Source organism: Phyllostomus hastatus, unplaced genomic scaffold (assembly GCF_019186645.2).
Source record: "Phyllostomus hastatus isolate PE091 unplaced genomic scaffold, TTU_PhHast_1.1 phas_scaffold_755, whole genome shotgun sequence".
NCBI classification, from domain to species: domain Eukaryota; kingdom Metazoa; phylum Chordata; class Mammalia; order Chiroptera; family Phyllostomidae; genus Phyllostomus; species Phyllostomus hastatus.
In genome coordinates, this window is record NW_025334039.1 from 12,241,028 (window position 1) to 12,261,962 (window position 20,935).

At 40.1% G+C, this 20,935-nt stretch overlaps 1 protein-coding gene across 5 annotated transcripts in view; it reads right to left on the reverse strand.

Moving 5' to 3' along the window:
- Positions 1-20,935, reverse strand: part of ANO2 (anoctamin 2) — a 311,269-nt gene that overhangs the window by 146,807 nt on the left and 143,527 nt on the right. For all 5 annotated transcript variants that reach the window (XM_045826458.1, XM_045826456.1, XM_045826457.1 and 2 more), the window contains one exon: positions 4,742-4,876. In XM_045826458.1, coding sequence (XP_045682414.1) covers positions 4,742-4,876 — 135 coding nt within the window. The remainder of the gene's footprint in view (positions 1-4,741; positions 4,877-20,935) is intronic.

Sequence of the window (20,935 nt, forward strand, 5' to 3'; positions counted from 1 at the left end):
CTCAACAGAAAGCAAGTGGCCATCTGTCTAAGATGCTGCACACTGAGTGATGCCTTATAAAGCCCCTTCAAAATGTGTGGAGTGTACGAGGTTGGTTGGAAGCACCAACAATTGGGACTAAATCGCCCACCTGAAGTTAGATTTCATCATCATCATTCAAGCATAGGCTGTCTTCTTAAGCCTATGGCCTATCTCACAAATGTGTGAGACTCACACAAATGTGTGAGACTGGTCACTAGGAGAAATAAACACAAGCTTACTGCTGGAAGAAGAAACCATGTGATGAAGAATGAAGTCAGATACAGATTGGGAGGCCTTTTCTAAGTGCATCAGCTGCAAGACCACTTGTAGAATGGGGATTAATAGCCTCTGCCTAACAAGAATTATCATGATCATGAAATGGGATTAGGGAAAATGAGAAAAATAAAGTACATTCTTCCAAAGTCTAGATTCTGCGGTCTTCGAGAGAGGAGCATGAGTCACATAGCCATCACCAATATTCTAACCAATTCTCAGTATTTTTCTATTTAATCGTTTGATGAATATATTTGAAATTCCATTCATTCATTAGGCGATTAGCTGGAGCCAATAAACTCAGGCTCATATGAGTGTTTGTAAATAAGAACCAAGGAACTACCAGCCCCACTGGCCTCCCAATATCTATCCACATCATATATTGATGGGGAAATGCATGAACTTATCACTCTGGTGTCATATTCCTCCAGGAGAATGGATAACCAGTTAAGCTCATGATTTTGAGGAAAAGGGTGGAGAACTTGAGTTTTCATGAAAATGAAGCATTGGCTGTTCTTGCAGAGCAGCTAAAGACACAGGGATGGAGTTCAGGGAATCCCACCCTAAAAACCGCAGCTGTGTTTTCCCTGAAAAGAGGCAGCAGAGGGTGCTATAGAGCACAGCTGGCAAGTAGGAGGCCACTAGGTAAACTGGTGCTAAACAAGGGCTTAGATTTTACCCAGAAGTCAAAGGGATGCCTGGATCTACTTTTCCTTCATTAAGACGCAGAACGGTTTTACTGAAGGCTGTCACTGCCTGTCAAGCCCCAGCTTTCGGGCTTGTTTTTAATGAGCTATTAAGTCCTCAGCAGGGAGAGGCCTTCTGTGTGAGAGAATGGAAACTCCAGGTCTCAGAGGATAAAGCTTAGTTCCTTCACTGACTTGCTGCTCAGCTCTCCATTGGCAAGTGTCAATAGCAGTGACTCATTCACATCGACAATATTAAACAGTAATATCTTATTAATCAGTTCTGCCGTGCTAGCTTCACCTGGGCACATTCTTATTGTTCACTGGAGAGTGAGGTTTATTTTAAGTCTTCTGGGCCAGATAAGCATTCACTACATAGTTGAGAAGCAGTTGTGACAATCAGAGAGGAGAGAACCCTCTTGGAAAACAAATTCACACAGAACATTGTTGGTCTGTATAAATTCTAATAGAGCGCTGTGCTTTTCAGCCATGTGAGGACGTCTGAGTTCTCAGCGCTGCCCAAACATGTGTGGCAGGGTCTTTGCTGTTCAGGTGATTTTTTACACAAACACTTGGGGGAGGGATAATCCTAGTCAGCCTATGCCTAATCGAATCGAGTCAGTGCTAAACAGTCAGGAACAAAAAAAAGTATTAGCAACCAACTTGGTGCAAAGCATTTTGAAACTTAACTTCTATGTAAATCACTGGTTTTAAAATTAGAGTACAGTCAAGTATCAATCATTTGCACAAAACGGCAGCCCTGTAGCATGGATACTCTCCAATCACTTAAATTGGAAGTCAGAATGCTTTGTATGCATTGAGTTGGGTTGTTTTGGTTTTGGCTTTGGCTTTGGTTTTATTTTTTCAATGCAAGCAATGTGAACAGAATTCTGAAGAAATTCTGCCTCGGGATGGCATTAAAATGGCTTTGTGTTGTCTGAGAAAGGCTAACTCTAGACAAGCTGGGAGATGAGGGCAGTGTACCTAGAACTGAAACCATATCTAGATTGTTCACTAACTACATAATCCACAGGTTTCTAGTTAGAAGTAACTGTGGCTCTAAATCTAATCGTGCATTTCTTCAATCTGTCATTTTCCCTAGAAAGCATATGTTGATAAAAATCCAGAGTGAGTGGTGTTCTCAATGAGTGGCTCACCGCTCACACGTTAGGAGGTACAGTGCTGTGCTAGCTGAAAGAGAGAAGGTGCAAGGAGGCAATTATTCAGGAAACTCAGACAGAACATCTGTTACTACGGTGCAGACCTAAAGTAACCAATTTTTTTCAATATGGTTTAGATTAATCAGCTTTTTAAAACTGCTCCAGTCTTCCCTACCCATGTAAGCAAACGCCTAACAAATGGAACCAATCCCTTGGTAAGCAAAGGAAAGTTCTATAGATGTATCCTGCACATATGGAATTATTACTTACAAATGATACTTGTATCTCACATATCAAAGTTATTGACAATAAAAGGTATCATTTAAAGTTCCACATAATGTAAATTTTCTGGTTTTGATATTGTACTGTAGATATATAAGACATGACCACTGGTGGAAACTGGGTGAAGGATACATTGTACCACTCAGCACTATCTTTGCATCTTGCCATAAACACACCATATATCTAATTAAAATCTCATGCAACAATACTTACACTTCCTTACTTCCTTCTTGTGATGAATACTAATATTATGTTTCACTCTATTCTCCCCTATCTTATTCTAGTTTATTTACTGAACTAACAAGCAAAATAGAGACAGACTTATAGATAGAGAGCAGGTTGACAGTTCTGGAGGTGGTTAGGGGGTGGAGGGATCTAGGAAAAAGGGAAAAGCACTCATGGACATGAACAACAGTGTGGGGATTGCAGGGGCAGGTATAAGGGGGATAAATAGTAGTAGAAAAAATACAATAAAAATACAGTCATTAAATTTATTCTGTAATGCACAAATGGGTTGCTACCCATAGTCTTTAAAGCATCACACACTGTAACAGGCACTATAATACATCTGCAATTATAATAATCACATTTTACATGCCTGTACATCTACACTCTATGTGTATGTGCATGTGCATAGATATATGTCTTTGCAGCATGTATATAATAAGTAGGAGTTAGAAAATTAGGAAAGAGAAGAAAAGGTAGGAGGGTGTCCATTGCTCTTAACAGAAAAGCAGGCCAAAATAATTTTGACCAACTACCTCTGGTCACATAGCTGTTTCACAACAGATGACCAGATGTTGTCTGCAGCAGGAGATAAGAACCCTGGGAACATACCCCTACCCATGCCTATGATTAGATAGTCACATCTTCCATGGGAAAGCATGCATGGTCAGCACCATCATTATCTGCCAATCAATATGTAACTCCCATTCTCTAACATCATACTAATCCTCATCCCAGTCTGCAAATTATATAAGTCCACAGGACAAGGCACCTATGCCTCTCTTGCCACCCTCAGCAAGGCCTGTTCTTTTCCTTGGGAACATACAAATAAACTCTGCTTGCATACTACTTGACTTGCTGATCTGTAATTCTTTACTGCATTGGCAAGAAAAACCAAGCTTTCAACAACATGTAGACCATAATCATTTTCAATTGCAGTGGTCACTGTCGTGTATTTTCATATGGGCACGAGTTCTAAGTCCCCATATAAATCAGCACACTGATGACCCACCCACTACACTGTCATTGGTTCTTTAAGCATGGTATGGAGATGTCCAGTTTTGATAAAGGTGAGGGCCACCTCTCTAGGGATCACAACTGGGCAAAGAAAACATGGGAGCTGTGTCTTCTGAGAATACATCAAACAAGGCCAGTTGAAGCTACTGGACTGCTGAGAAGGATATAAGCCCTCTGCAAGACTTCACAGCTTATTGGAGAAAGCAAAGACTCTAGAGAGCAGCAGGAGGCAACAGAGGTCAAATCTCAACCCTGACAATGAATTGTTGAAGTTGGACAAACTATGCAACTTCGCTTATCATCAATTTCTCCATCTCTGTTAGATGAAAATAATAACTCATTTATATAGAGTTACAATTTTTGATGCTCTACAGCATCAAAGAAACCAGTACATAAAACCACCTAGCACCACATCTGACACAAGGTAGGTATTTGGTAAGTATTAATTATTCCCTATGCTAGAGGACAAAGAAAGCAAACAACTATTTTTAAGTGCTTACTTTCTCTGTCTTCCCTGTAAGGACCAGGCTTTGTTCCATGTCTTGGTTCTCCAAGAGCCCCACCATGGGAACTGTCACTTCCTGTGGTTTCTGACTCCTGAACTAGAGGCAGAGCCTTACTCGGCTCCAGAGCTGCCTGCTTCTACAGATAGCCTCACAGCATTTTATACCAACAGTGTTTGACCAATAGACATGTGATCTGTACCCAATACCATTCAATACTTCCTGCCTTGGATTATGTGGAAAACCGGGGCGGGGGGCGGGGGGAGTCATGACGTTAAGGAACAAAAAGCATTTCTCAGGCACAATTTTTTCATCAGGCATTATCCACCTGCCTACATCAGACACTGGCAATGGGGAAGAGCTTGACTAGGAAAGAAAGTGGGCCATGCCCAGAATGGTTATAAAGCCATTTCAAGAATCTGTAGCTCCCAGTTCTGTCTCTGGAGACAAGTTACATGTATGGTAGGGAAGAAGGATAGGGATGAGGACTTTGGAAGGAGATGTACTTGCAACTAAGATGAAACTTCGAACTACTAACATGGGAATTGAGCCTTTTTCTTTCGAATTGTCTTACCTGGGAATATCTTCTTCAATGGTTGCACATCCATAAAGAAACACAATCACCCCAATTACAGAAGATGGGATGAGGAATGATGTATATAATCCCAGCCAAGCAAAATACAGTCCAATTTTTTCTCCAAAATACTTTCTGGAAAAGAAAGTAGAAGACATATTAAGAACATTATATACTTTCCTCATTTCTGTTGGTTCTGAACTTGACAATGAGCCAGCATAAATAAAAAGGAATGGAAGTTACATGAGGAAAGGGGGACCTCAGCACAAGGAATCAACAGCCAGTCTTTTCTGAAATGAATTACATTCCATTGGAATAACATATACACACCTGTCCCTGCTGTTCATGTGGAATAGCTATGAGAAGGAATCCAGCGCTAACAACAAACTAAAAATATTCCATAAATTTTGGCATCTTCACCAGACAAACATGAGTAACACATCATCATTTCATAAGTGCCATACTACTTAACCCACAGGAAAAAAGCACACCTTTTGGAACTAGCTTATTTAAACAAAACACAAAGTTATATATTTGAGAATGAATATGCACATAGATAAACTAACATAAAACATACCCAAAGAAAAATGACTAGAATAAATTTGATAATATAGTAGTAATGTTTTTAGCTAATGAAATTATAGGTGGTTTTCATTTTTTGTGGGTTTTCTTGTATCTTTCTGTATTTTTAACTCCCTGCTTTGTTGATTAATTACTTTTATAATTTTTTAAAAAAATTATTCATTTTAAAAAGAAAATTTACCAAGTCATATCTTTTTTATCCCCAGCTCATAAAGTTAGTAAAGTACCACATTAAGCCTCTAAAAAGGGTTTTTCCCTTAAGTAAATATTGGTTATGGACACCTGATGAATAAAATACAATCCACAGAGAAGCAGTGTGTCTTATTTTGCAAGAGCCTCTGACATAAATCCAGAAGGGACACAGGAACTCAGCCCACTCTTGGATAAACCACTAAGAATGAAGAGACCATTGAACAAATTCTTTATCCACTACCAGAGGTGCTGCTCCCAGTTAGGATATAGACAATTATAAGAAAATGTAACTTCTATCCTAACAACGAAAGAAATCTGGATAATCTGTGAAATCAAAAAGTTTCTTGAACCCATTAGAGAATGGAGGTTGTGAGGGAACCAGATGAACCAAATTTTAAAGTAAGAGAGAGAAACCCCTCCAAAGAAAGATGGTCAAATACACAGTTTCACATTTGACACAAGGGAGGAAAAAATAGTTACCATAAGAGTGAGTAAGAAGAAACAGAATTTTTTTTTATTCTGGAAGGCTGAGAGTAGGTTAGCATTACAGATTAGAATAGGTGGGAGCTGCAGACACAAGAAGAGTCTGCACTCATTCATAAGATCTTACCTGATGACCACCACATGGTACTTATGAGGAAGACAATGGGCAAGGTAGGAAAATGGAGAGACCTCCTTTAGTTCCACAAGCCATGAAAGCCCACCCATCTCCCAGGGCCTTCTCCTATTCAAATCAAAAGCCTTAAGCACCAAGTTTGCTGCTAGGGGAGGGGCAGAAGGGAGATCCCTCTGTGACAAAGGAGGCTGAGAGCTCAAGGGTAGAAAAGGAACAATGAGAAAAAATTCTCCAAAGCATGTGGGGATAGCATCCCATTGCTGAAGGGACTTGAAATCTGTAGTACCATGAAGGTGACTCCAGCAATGACAAGATCCAGGCCCAGCTCATCCTCCAACTGCACTGACTCCACTCCCCTCACTAACAGCCTGACAGAAGAGACCTAAGCACATTTGCAGGGGTAAACACCATTTACCTCAGTTTCTACTGCCCTTTCATGTGCAATGTCCAGAATTCAATTAAAAATATTAAGACACTCCCCCATGTATATTCTTGGATCCTTTGCTGTAAATTAATTGATCATCATGAATGGGTTTATTTTGGGGCTCTTTTTTGTTCCATTGATTTACCTACCATACTGTCTTGTACTATAGTTTGAAATCAGAAAGTATGATGCCTTTAGATTTGTTCTTCTTTTTCAGTATTGCTTTAGCTATTTTGGGTCTTTTGTTTTCCATACAAATTTTAGGGTTGTTTGTTAGACTTTTGAGAGAAATATCACTGGAATTTTGATGGGGATTATATTGAATTTGGAGATCACTTTGGGTAGCAGGGACATTTTAGCAGTATTAATACTTCTAATTCATGAGCATAGAATGTTTTTCCATTTATTTGTGTGTCCATCAATTTCTTTCATCAATATTTTAGTCTTCAGTGTAAAGATCTTTCACTTCCTTGGTTAAATTTATTCCTATGTATTTTATTATTTTTGATGCAATTTTACATGAGATCATTTTCTTTATTTCATTTTCAGATAGTTCATTGTTAGTGTACAAAAATGCAATAGATTTTTGTAAATTGATTTTGTATCATGCAACTTTGCTAAATTTATTAGTGCCAATCACTTTTTGACGGACTGTTTGGAGTTTTCTGTATCTAATATGATGTCATCTGTAAATAGAGGCTATTTTGTTTCTTTCTTCCTGGTTTGCATACCTTTATTTCTTTTTCTTTCCTAATTACTCTTGTTGGGGCTTTTGTACTGTGATGAATGGAAGTGGCAGGAGTGGGCATCTTTGTCTTATTTCTGTTCTTAGAGGAAATGCTTTAAGATTTTCACTGTTGTGTGTGATATTTGCAATGCGCTTGTTGTGTATGGCTTTTGTTGTGTTGAGGTACATTCCCTCTGTACCCACTTTGCTGAAAGTTTTTAACATAAATAGATGTTGAATTTTGTCAATAGTTGCTTTTTCTGCAACTATCAAGATAATTATATGATTTTCATCTTTCATTTTGTTAATGTGGTGTCTCACATGGATTGATTTGTGAATGTGGAACCATCCTTGCATCCCAGAAATAAATCCCACTTGATCACAGTGTAAAATAAAAAAATCGAGACACATAAAAAATAATAAATCCATATTTATTGTCAAGAAATAAGGAAAGCAACAAAACTAAAGTTGATCTAGATGCCAAAATTATCAGAGACTTTAAAATAATTAAAGTTAACATGTTAAGGAAGAATTTCGTGCAAAAGATGAACAACATGTGTGAGAAAACTGGGAATTTCCAGAGAGACAGAAATGCAAAAATGTAAATTAAAATGCTAGAAAATAAACAACAAATGATGTCAGATATGAAAATATCTAAATTAAAGTGCTTTAACAAGAGACTAAACACAGCCAAAGACTCAATACACTTGAATGTAAGTCAATAAATAATATCCAAACTAAGACACAAAGAGAAAAAAAGAGTAAAAAAAGAAAAATATCTAGCAATCAACAGCTGTAGGACAATATCAAAGCATCTGTCATATATGTAATTGAAGTCCCAGAAGAATAAAGAGAAACAGGAGTGAAGAAATATTTGAATGGATCATAGCTGAACATTTTCCAAAATTAATTGAAATTATTAAAACACAGATCCAAGAACTCCAGAGAACCCTAAGCAATATTAATACAAAAACAAAAATAAAACCCACATACCTAAACACATCATAATCAAACTTTTGAAAACCAAAGGTAGAAAGGAAGACTCTAATTCAGCTGGGGTGGCAATGGTGGAGAAGTATGGGAAGGGGAAAATGAAGAAGGGAGGATACAATACACCAAGGAGCAAAGGGAAATCTACAGCCAGGAGCCAGGTGGGAAACAAAGTGACTGAGGAAGGCCAAGCGTGACAAACCATTCTCCAGTGGAGGAATGAAGAGCTCAGGTCCATCTTTGTGGAGCAGTAACTACTCAGCTCCAGCAGCCCAGGGTGACACATGGAGAAATGGGACAAATATTGCCAGATCCCACAATTTTTCAAGAAAATTTAGAAATCTGTATTTCTCCCAATTTTTCAGTGATGGCCACTAATTTGGCTGAAATACAAATGTGCAAGCCAAAGAAAGAATATTCAAGGACTGGACAATGACCAGGGGCTATTAGTTGGTACCCTTTGTACTGTAACAGAGGTCAGAGAGCAAAGGCTCTGGAATGTGAAGAGCTTTTGAATGAATCTGGCCTCTGCTGTTTCCCAACTTGGGAAAGTTTCTCAACTTCTTTCAGCTTCATTGTTTTTATTTAAAATATGTTAATGTGAAAATTAAATGAGCAAGATATATGAGGACATAGTAAGCAGGTAATTAACTACTGTTGACTATATTATTCTGAAAATTCATGTGATCCACTATATTAAAATGAAAAACTTCTGTTCATCAAATGAAACTACTGAGTGAAAAGACTAGCAACAACAACAAAAAATATTAGCAACAGAATAAGAGAAAATATTTGCATACATATACCCAACAATGGACTTGTATCCACAATACAAAAAGAACTACAAATCAATAAGAATTAAGCAAATATTCAAATAGAAAAATGAGCAAAAGACTTGAAGGGACCCTTCATAAAAAAAAGATACCCAATAAACATATTGACCAATAAACATAGAAAAAGGTGCTCAACTTCCCTAATCATCAGATTGCCAGGTAAATGCAAATGAAATCATGATGCAATACCTCTATACATTCATGAGAATGGCCAAAATGAAAAAGGAAAAATACCAAGTGTTAGCCAAATGTCGAGAAACCAGAAGGCTCACGTGGTGCTGATAGGATGTGTACAAATTGAACCACTTTGGAAAAACTGCTTAACAGTATCCACTACAACTGAGCTTGGGCTTCCCCTGTGATCCGAAAACTCTACTCCTGAGTATACACCCAATAGGAAAGAATATATGTGCGCCCAAAGACACATACAAGAATATTACAACAACACTATTTATAATAGCCTCAAAATAGGAACTACCCAAATGCCTGTAAACAATAGGGTGAGTAAATATGTTGTGATATACTTGCCCAATCAGAATGAATAAGTTACAGGAACACACAACACTATGGACAAGTCTCACAAATAGAATGTTGAACAAAAGAAGTCAGACACTAAAGAATGTATATACTGTGTTATTTTATTTATATAAAGTTCAAAACCAAAATAACTGTACTAGAAGTCCAGACAGTAGTTAGCCTTAGGAAGGAAGTGACTAGAAGGGAGTGGGGTAGGGGGTGGGGAGCCCTTTGGGGTGCTAATGATGTTTTTCTTTGATCTGAGTACTGGTTGTTATGTGAGTGTTCACTTTGCAAAAATTCAGCAAGCTGTATACTTATATATACACCTTTATATATATATAAAATACTTTGAGGGTGGGAGGAGGAGATGGCTGGGGTGGGGGGGTGGTAGGGGTAAAATGGAGATAACTGTACTTGAACAACAATAAAAAATAAATTAAAATAAATAAATAAAATGGTTTTTAAAAGAAACCACATGTCCTATAAGCTGCAGGCCAACAGAATTCCTGGAGATCACCTTGTCCATTCTCTTGCCTTCAAGCCAGACAGCATTTAATCCACGTCAGACATAGCCATCTTTCAGGTGCAGTCTGTCAACAGACCTGAGGGGCATTTTTCACCTGAATTAAGCACAAAGGCCAGGCTAACAAAAGACAAGGCTTTGAGAACACGGCAGCCAGCCCTGAAATGCAAGGCTGGCGTCTGACAAGCAGCCCAGGGCAGTGATGGAGGCCGAAGGATGTCTGCACCATTTCCAAGTGATCAGATCAGAAGTTGAGCAAGAGATAATTAGTATGGAGCCGATGTGCCAGAGGACATGTTCCAGGGGAGCCAGTCCTGTCAGCTGGAGAAGGAAACTTCAGCTCCCAGCTCTTGCCAAGACCACATCACCTTCCCTTCTGATCTCATAAAAAGCTGTCAGGCTTTCCTGGCCCCTCAGGAGGAGGTGGATTAAAGGCAAAAAGATTTGGGTGCCCTCAGCAGCATTATGGGCAGGTGCCCAAAGAGAAAGTGCTGAGCCTTTAATTAAAGTTCACAATGGTTGTTCTCTGAAAGACAGCCTGGAATTTCCCAGCTACGGAAGAAGCCAGGCAAGTCAGCCAGCCAAGGCCTCTCCTTGGTGAAACCATGAGATGGAGCCAATGTGGGTTAAATATTCAGTCAATTCAAGACTCAAGCACCCTGTCAGAATGGTCTCTCCTATCTCAAGGATGTCCCCACCACTATTCCCTTTACAAGGTAGTATCCAGCTAAGGATGAAGTGTATGCATCCTTATGACAGAAGAGGAGAGGAAGCTTCCAACCCGAAGTCCATCCCCTGGGAAATCCCCGGGTTAAACCTTGGAGCCTGGCACAGGTCAAAACTCTAATTTCATTTTCTCCTGATGTCTCCCATTTTGGCTTGGCTCCAACTCATTGGCCCCTATGTTCTTCATAGGTACCACATCTGCACCTACCTCCAGGCTTTTGCTGTAGCTGTGCCCTGTGCCTGGAGCACCCCTTCCTCAGAGCTGACACTTTTTCAGCCTCTGTTCCCACATAGCCTCCTCAAAAAGGCATTCCTTAGTGCCTAGAATATGCCTAGGACATAGTAGTGGCTCAATTAGCATTTATTTAACAAATGACTAGATCCTCACAATAACCCCAATAGCGGGGTTACTAGGCCTATCCCTCTTCTGTGCAGGGTTAGCGGGTGGAGCACAGCTCAGAGAAATTGAATAACTTGTGTAAGGTCACTCAGCTAACAAGATAAAATCTGGAGTCCAATCCAGGGCAGCTGGATTTCAAGCCTATACTTTACCTATGACATGTGTCTCTTCGGTCACAGGGTAGATGATAAAGCAGACTTGAGCCTTCTGGTTTGCAAAGTATTATGATTTATTTTCTACTTTAATAAAAGAAATAAAAAGAACCCTGAGGATCATCTAAAGCGAAATTCTCCACCCAGTGCATTTACAAAGCCCTCTAGCCCCCAGGAGAGCATTCACATCAGAAAAGGCAGTGATGGCATGTGCCCCAATGTCTATTTGTTAAGCATACAGAACATACAATGATTATTTAGACGGTTTCTGTTTATTAATGAGCCGTGCGAGAGCTTCCAAGTGCACAGCAGACGGTAATTAGAGACACATGCCCATGGCTAGTCCTCCAGTCATTTATCACCTAGTGGTTTGGGCCATTTTACGTTGTTTTCATTTTCATTCTCAAATATTGTTTGGGTTGTTTTTTTTAAACCATGACCAATCTTTAAATAAAGATGGAAACATAAGGAACACTGATGGTGAAATATAGCATGTTGATGTAGATCATACACACGGCAAGAAAGAACTTAGTCAATTTGTGTCAATGACATTTACATAGACCCATAAAATGCGTACAACTGATCAAAATTATTATATGACATATAGAGACATGTCATTACCAAAACCAATGTTAAAGTGGGGAGAGCTGTTATATCCAATTATATCCTACTGGTTTTTTATTGGGAGTTAAAGACTGTCCCCAACTGCCATGTGTAATCTGCAGAAAAAGCCTTGCAATCACAGCCTTAAACTTTCTCTCTTAGCTCATTAAGGAATGAAGGATAAACATTAGATAATAAACCAGCTAAATTTCTCACTTAAAATGCAAATATACCAAATGTCAAGTCATAAAAGTGTTTTTTTTTCTATTTTGAAACTGTAACATGATGATAAATTTTAATCTAATTTTTTTATATATTAGTTCCCAAACCAAAGATGACATATTCTGCTACTTAAAAGTGTTATTTGTTGGAACATTTTTTCTTGGATAATTTAATGTAATAACGTAAAGAGTGTGTGCCCTCTTTGTTACAAAGGAAAGGATAAACTCGTGTGTGTGAAGAATTGAAAGTGTAAGGTGGGGAGTGGGTATTGCAGGGGAGAGTAATGGGGGAAAATGGGGACAACTGTAACCGAACAACAATAAAATTTTTTTAAAGATTGTATGTAATAAACTTTATAGTACAATATTCATTCATATTTGCTTAAAATATTTTTACTTAGACTTGTTTCTTCATCATTTTCCACATAATATTGGCTTAACAATTCCTAAGGGAGTTTGGGGGGATTAAACACATGCTGCCATGAAGATAGCTTGGGCAGGGCTGCAAACCCACTCTGCCCTGGCTCCACCAGGTCTGTGCCCCAACAGGGTGGCCTCAGTAGGTTGCATCAACCAGCCCCCCTGGCTCTCTGTCCACTGGGTTGGCCAATAGCAGCAGGAAATGGAAGGGTGGTGGAACAAAGACCATGGGGCATTGATTTGCCATAGGTGTCTGGCTGCAAAGCCCTCAGTTGGCAGTGGGGGCCACAACTCCTGTCAGAGGCCTCCATGCACGGCAGCTTCAGCACCACTCTCTCTGGTTTCTGTAACCACAGCACCCTCTTACCCCTTTGGGCCTAAATGTGCTTCCAAATCCTCACTGTTGTTGATCTCTCGGGTGTTCCTATCCTTACTGGATTTCCCTTCATCCTTAATTACCAACTTGAGTGTGTTCCCTCTTTCCTAAACAACACAAGTCAAGGAGAGAAGTGAAAGGATTTAGATGTTTCTGATGTTACAATCCTCTCATTTTACAGATTAGGGAACTGAGGCTGGAGGACATTACGAGACTTGGCCAAAACCATTGCCAACAACTTGGCAGAGCCTCAAGTAGAGACCAGAGCTTAATGTGGAAAAAATAAAGCCCATACATCGTAAGATTATTCAGAGTTGTCAGAGTTACTATATAGTCAATTGCTTAAAGCAGCACTTAGCACATAGTAAAAACACAGAAATGCTAGTTATCATCATCATTATATGCTAATTCCCAATCCAGTTAAGAAAAAAGGGGATATAGACTTAAAAATATATAATCCTTCTAGCATAAGTATTCTAAAATTAATTTTATTATATGGAAAAACTAAAGCCACCTTCAGTATGATGAGAAAGAGTGTCCAGGTTCATGATGTGATGAGAGCACAAGGTGAGTTCGGCCCCCCTGTGCCGCCTTGGCCAGGTGCCCAGTTCAGCAAACAGCTTGCACAGCCGTCACAGAATGACCCTGCATCAAGGTCCCCCAGCAAGTAGGTGTCATTGCTGAATGAAAATGACCTCTCACTGAGCTACAAATATCCACTGAGATGGCAAAAGGAAAAGTGCTTTTAAAATTCTACAATAGCACACGTTACTCTGCTTCCCTATTCCAGTTTCCAAAAAGAAAAGAGACCAGCGATTAGAATAAGAAGTTAAAGAACTGTTTTGGTTTTCTGAGTACAGGTCAGACACTTCTCCAAGGAAGACATACAGAAGGCCCAGAGACATATGAAAAGATGTTCAGCATCACTAGCCATCAAAGAGATGCAAATTAAAACCACAATGAGATACCACTTCATACCAGTGAGAACGGCCATCATAAACAAATCAACAAACAAGTGTCGCAGAGTATGTGGAGAAAAGGGAACCCTAGTGCATTGTTGGTGGGAATGAAGACTGGTGCAGCCACTGTGGAAAACAGTATGAAATTTTCTCAGAAAACTAAAAATGGATCTGCCCTTTGACTCAGCAATTCCACTACTTGGATTAAATCCTAAGAACCCTGAAACACCAATCCAAAAGACCCTATGCATCCCAATGTTCATAGCAGCACAATTTATAATAGCCAACTTCTGGAAGCAACCTAATTGCCCATCAGTAAATGAATGGATCAAAAAACTGTGGTACATTTACACAATGGAATTCTATGCAGCAGAAAGAAAGAAGGAGCCCCTACCCTTTGCAACAGCATGGATGGAACTGGAGAGCATTATGCTAAGTGAAATAAGCCAGGGGGTAAAAGACAAATACTATATGATCTAACACTTAAGTGGAATCTAATCAAAAAAACAAAGCAAGCAAAATATAACCAGAGATATTGAAATTAAGGACAAATGGACAGTAACCAGAGGGGAAGTGGGAGGGGATAATGGCAGGGGTGGGGGGGAGGGGAAGGGTTTTCAGGAACATCTATAAAGGACACATGGACAAAACCAAGGGGGGATAGGATCAGGGGAGGGAGGTGGGGATGGCTGGGGGTGGGGGGGAAGTGGGGAGGGGAATGCAGACAACTATACTTGAACAACAATAAAAAAAGATTACACACAAAAAAAGATAAATTACAACAATTTAAAAAAAAAGATGCCAGAGATGGAAAGAAGGAGAGGAGAGTCAGATTAAGGTGCAATTTTAGAGTAGAGAGTTTGGGGCTGGGGCCATTGGCAATAGTTTTGGCCAATTGGAGGCATTTGGACAGACAGGTGAAGAAGAACCTTAGGGCTCACTGCTTGGTGCTGCATGACTGGCATCCCTGTGCTGCCTCCTCTAAAGACTGCAAAAAGGAATAAAACCACTACTCAGTGCTTCTGTGGAGTGGGACTTTTGCTCCTTTTGGATGTGTAACTGATCAGTCAGTAGCCCAGTTTTCTTTGCATTACATGTCAAACAGACCAAATTCATTCTCCAGTGTGTCACAGATATGCCTCTGCAGATTTGAATAATGAATCACTGCCACATAACGACAGCAATTAAAAACTTTGCAACTCTATTTTAAACATCACTATTCAGAAAGAGAGTTAGCCAGAGTAGTTTTAATATACAAATAATCTGTATTACAGCATAGACTTTTCTCTAAAAAAGCATAAAGAATGACTTTTTGATCTAATAAGGGTCAAAATAAAAAAAAATGTAATGAATAAAGCTACAGTTAATAGTCAAAGTCCAAAGAGAGGAGAGGAGAAGAGAGGAGGGGAGGGGAGGGGAGGGGAGGGAGGGGGGAGGGGAGGGGGAGGGGAGGGGGAGGGGAGGGGAGGGGAGGGGAGGGGACTATTTTTGCTTTGCTATTCCTTAATGTATGTAGGACAGAAGAATTATTCATCACTTTTTTTCAATATTCTCAAGAGGAAGAAAGACCAGCACTATGACATGCAACAATTCTGCAAAAAATGTTGTATTTTATATTGAAAGGTTGATGAAGAAATGTCTTGATACACAGCACAGCTTTTACTGAAAGCTCATGCACACTGCTCATGTTGGTATTTTTGAAGAACGTCTGATGCCGTGGTAGAACCTCTAAGGAAACTGAATTAGAACCCAGCCCTCCCAAGCTGTGCCCGCTCTTCACTGAGACACAGGCCATGCCCACCCTGAGCTCTACAGCCCCTGTTTCTTTCTCAGTGTTCACCCATGTGAAATCTCAACTGGGCCCTGGTTGTTTTTCTTTCAAATTCCTGGTGCATTTCTCACCTTAAAATAACCCTGTTTGTTTTGTTGCTGGGCATGCACCTTTTTTGGTGACTTCTCTTTACCCCACTCTGCTCCCTTCTCATCCATTCACTGAGGGACAAAAAAACGTTTGTTGAGCACCTATGTGGCTCTTGACATACATAGATGGTTAGTCACTAGCCCATGAGTTAGGAATTATTTCCTCAATTTGCATAGAAAAAAAACAGGCCTCAAAGAAGTTAAATCCCAAGCCAAGGTCCACATTCAGTTAGCAACATATTTGAATTTCCAACCAAAGTCTATCTTGAGAGACCAATCCCTTCCACTACCCCCATTTTGCCAATTCCAAATCCTTTCTTTCCACTGCTACACGTACCACCCTTGTCTACCACTACACTCTGACTAATGCATAAGAGAATACAGATAATTGTATATAGTACACACATACACACAGAGAAAAATAAATCCTACAAAATAGGAATAATCTCCATTGTCTCATCTTGACCCAAAATGTCACTATGTGCCCATGTGAGTCATGTTAAAAATTAGAGAAGAATAAAAATGAAAAACTTGCGAATTGTTTTTCCAACTATTAAGCATTAGCCTGAGCACCATAAATCTTTTCTTTAGGAGTTAGTCAGAATAGTTTTCTCCCTCTCTTCTCTCCACAGTGGACCTCGTTTGCCTCGAGAATGTCCCCTTCCTTAGCTGCAGCCTTTGGTGGGGTGAGCAGTAAATGATATAGTAAGGAATTGCGGAGCATGAGCTCAATGCTTTGGCATAAAAGCAGGTTGAAAACCTCTCGAAGCTAACATCTAAACCATATTTTCACATATCCTGACTGAGGGTAAAAATGCTTAGGCTATCTGTCCAAGGCTACATTGGAGACTATCAATCTTCCTCAAGACCCTCCCATCTCTCCAACCAGCAAGGAGCACTGTTGGCGGATGTATGTCTTCATACCTCACCTGTTACATTCCATTAATTAGTTTCTTTGCATTGTATTGCTGCTCTATTATTATGATCAAGCATCCTGACAAATACACACAGAACTTTATAGTGCATAAAGTACCTTCACACGCCCTACCACATCCAATCCTCTCCACCACTCTTTGGAAAAGAGAGGTCACAGATTTAAACAACTGGCCCAGAACCAAGCAGCTATGACAGAGGTTGCTGGGACTGATGCTATACCTTTTGCCACACTCATTCAGCTCTAATTGCCTGAACTCATTCAGCTCTACTCTCTTGTTAAATGGTTGTGTCTTGTCTCCCTAGCCTTACTGCAAACATCTCAAGGGCTTATATATCTTTTTCTCCCCACCTGCATGTTATATAAGGTTCTGCCCTTTCCCAGCACATGATGAATCCTTGTTGAATGTATGAATGACAGACATGTGAAATGAGCACCTCTGTGGGTCAGGTAATGGTGAGTAGAAGAAAGAAAGCTTCAGGTGATTTGCATGGAAGCTACTCAGGAATGAAACCATCCAAGGCAGCCCCAGTGTCTGTGAGCAGATTCCTGATTCCCTGGAATAATGCACATGTGGGGCTCCCCACCATGAGCTTTCTCCCAGCATTTTCTAACTTAAGACCTAGAGAAAGAGGGGCTTCCTAGAGGCTTCCTTGAGCTTATATGCCCTCTTGGTCCCAGTGCCTTCTTCTTACTGGTATACCAATGTAGAATCCTAGCAGAACTTGAGGCTTAAATCAAACGTTATGTGTTTTCAGACCACTGGCACAGATCCTGAGGTATCTGAGCACAAAACAATGTTATAACCTGAAGGACCACTCCAAATTTGAAGACAGATGCTCCTGAACATGGCAGGCCCCAAATAATTCAGCTCCCAGATCTTAGGGAAAGGTCATAAATTCCTTATCCAAACCTCCCTGCAAAGTTCATTCACAACCCTGGATGTGTGACAGCAAATGTATGAAGGATACATGTCTCTTTAAAATACACACAAAAAGAATGGAGGCAAATGAAAGGAAATGAGCTTCAAAATAATCAGATGTGAAAGCTTACATGAGCTTGGAGAAAATAAACAAGCCATCAGAGTTAAGGAGTTCACAGGAGTCACAGGAGTCACTTAGCTGCCACTTGGGGCACCAACCAAGAATTCTCAGGATTGCAGATGATAAAACAAATGGTCTCTAGATGGGGTATGAGGCCATGGTAGCAATTATCAGCTAAGACTACCGACTACCGAGGCTCCAGAGAGAAGTAAAGATTCAATCATTTGTCTTTCACCTCATGCTGAGGATGCAGGAAGGAGACAGGGTCTCAGAGATGAAAGTAGCAAGGAAGAGGATAAGAGAAGAAAGCCATGTCCCCATGTGAACTTGATCCTCTCAGAACCTGGCACGTGGCAGCATGGACTGAGAATATGAAGACACCAATGTGGGACTTACAATAGTATCTCCTAAGTCATCCAAAGGCTCTTTCCCAACAAATGCTTTCTTATTATTTCAGGGTAAATGCATCGCAAACACATGGATTTGATTGTATTTCCCTACCCCCATCTTCCTCTCCGCATGCCAGAAAAACACATACAGATTTCAAAATGAAAAGGAAAAAAACTAAAGAACAGCCAGGGACCAAAATGCATAGTATGGTTTTAAGCAAGCTTCGAACATGTTAGGAAAATAATTGTCTCTGGTCAACAGATCCAAATGGCCGTGGCACCCATCCCTGTCATTAACACTGACAGCCAGGAAAGTAACTACAATTAGTGGGAGCGGACATGTGGTATGACAGTGGGGACGAGGAAGAAATGGCCCCCAAATGTCTGACACCGCCATGGGTGTCATTATTTCCCTACAGTTTCAACAGCAATGTGTAGGGGTGAATCGACTTCTGTCCTCAGACTATATCAAAGGGTTGGTGTCCAGCTGGTGTCCATCTACACTGGAAAAAGAACAAAACAGTTCCAGTAGAGTGGAGGGAATGTAATTTCAACATCAAAAGGAATGGCCAGTTGTAATTTACTCTTACAACAATGCATATTAATTGCGTGTCTATAAATCACTCTTCTTACAAATATTTACTGAGGGTCTACGCTAATAAGGGCTGTATCATGTGCCAGACACTAAGATGAATGATGTTCAACTATTATTCCAACCCTTACAACAACAGCACCACAAAGTGGGTATTATTAACCCCAATTTACAGGTGAGGACTGAGGCACAGAGAAGTTAGATGATCTTCCCCAGACCATAAAGCTAGGAAATGGTGGAATGTGGAGCAAACTCCAGTTTATTCAATTCCATTTTTTCTTATTTTGTTTTTAATTTCAGCTAAGTTCTGAAGGGGATTCTTCATGCCTGCCCATCAAAACTTCACATCATTTTATGTTGAATAAATGTTAAGTGAATGGACAAATGAGCATAAATGATGGGTTTTACCACCAATGTTCTCATAGCATATTTCATCAATTTAAAGTATTAATGACATAAATGTGTATCTTACAGTCAGTAGACTCTAAGAATCAATAAAATATGATCATCTCAAACCAAGAACAGCTCCACATGAAAGTGTAATAAACAATATGGGACAGTGAGATGCTGTGACTGAAATATACTTCTCAAATGTAACTGGTCTTCATCCATAGTTCCTGGCTCACAGCTCCCAAGCCCATGGAATTTCTTAACTAAAGAGAGTAGCAATGGTGTCTCTTAGTATGTTAATGAGGTGACTTTTGGACATCACTGAAGGGAGGGTATTGGTTGCCATTATAGCCAACCAAGTGGTTAAAGAATTGAAACTTTCAGTCCCACCCCCTGAGTTCTGGGGAGGAGAGAAGGGCTTGAGGTTGAATTAATCACCAATGGCCAATAACTTTGTTAGTCATGACTACATAATGAAGTCTCCATAAAAACCCCAAAGGACAACTCATTAGTCCTTTTCAGAGGGCTCCCACGTTGGGAACAGAACACTTCCGTCCACATGACACTATGCTGGGCCCCAGGCTCCACAAGAACAGAGGGCCCTTTGTTCAAGACCTGCTCTCTACATTTTTTCATCTGCCAATTGATTCACCTCCTTTAATATCATTTGTAATAAGTCAGTAATCATGTAAGTAAAATGTTTTTCTGAGCTCTTGAGCTGCTCTAGCAAATTAATAGAACCCAAGGGAGGGGTCATAGGAACCTCTAATTTGTAGCCAGTCGGTCAGACACACAGGTAACAACCTAGCTTGCAACTGGCATCTGAAGTGGAGGGCAGTCTCGTGGTACTGAGTCTTTCCCCTGTGGAATCTGATTCTATCTTAAGGTAGATAGTGTCAGAACTGAGCTGAATTTGCAGATACCCTACCGGTGTTGGAATTGGGTCTGGGAACTCCTTCAGACAGTGACTGTCAAGTGCCTTATAAGGTGAGTGTCACAGTCCAGACAGAGCAGTCCAAAAACAGTGAAAACACCTCTTAGATTTATAGAACAACTGATAAATCAGAGTGCCGATAGAATTTGATGACGGTGGGGAATGGTCATTTGAGGCCTCGCTCTTAGCAGAGTTCTTGAAGGGTTCCTTAAAGGCAGGGGCCTCATTTGACTCTTTCTTGTTCCCCAAGTCCCCAGTTCTGCATTAAGCAAGAAATAAATGGTGGTATCTCCCTTCTGGAAGTATCAAAATGGATAGGAAAGCCCAACCCATCTGATGTTTCTAGTGATTCCTGTCCAGAGACAGACGCCTCTGTCTCAGATGGCCTCTGGAGAGCCCTCCTAGATCCAGGACTTTATACCTAAAACAAGAAACCTGATTGGTTGCCAATTTGAATAATTATGGAAACTTACTGTGCATTGACAGCATCAAACCAAGTACTCATTCAACAAGGAGATTTTCTTTACTCCCATCTCTCTAGCCAAGCTTCCTTCTCCCACTTCCACATTTTTGCTCCCTTCCCCCACCCCCCATATACACACACACAGTCATTTACAAGTACAATAATCTATCTTCTCTATTCTCAATTTAAATAATCTAAAAAGCCTACTCTCCTCAGAAAGTATTCCGTGGTTTTAAAGAATGGGGACCAAGAAGAGCCTTTAAAAA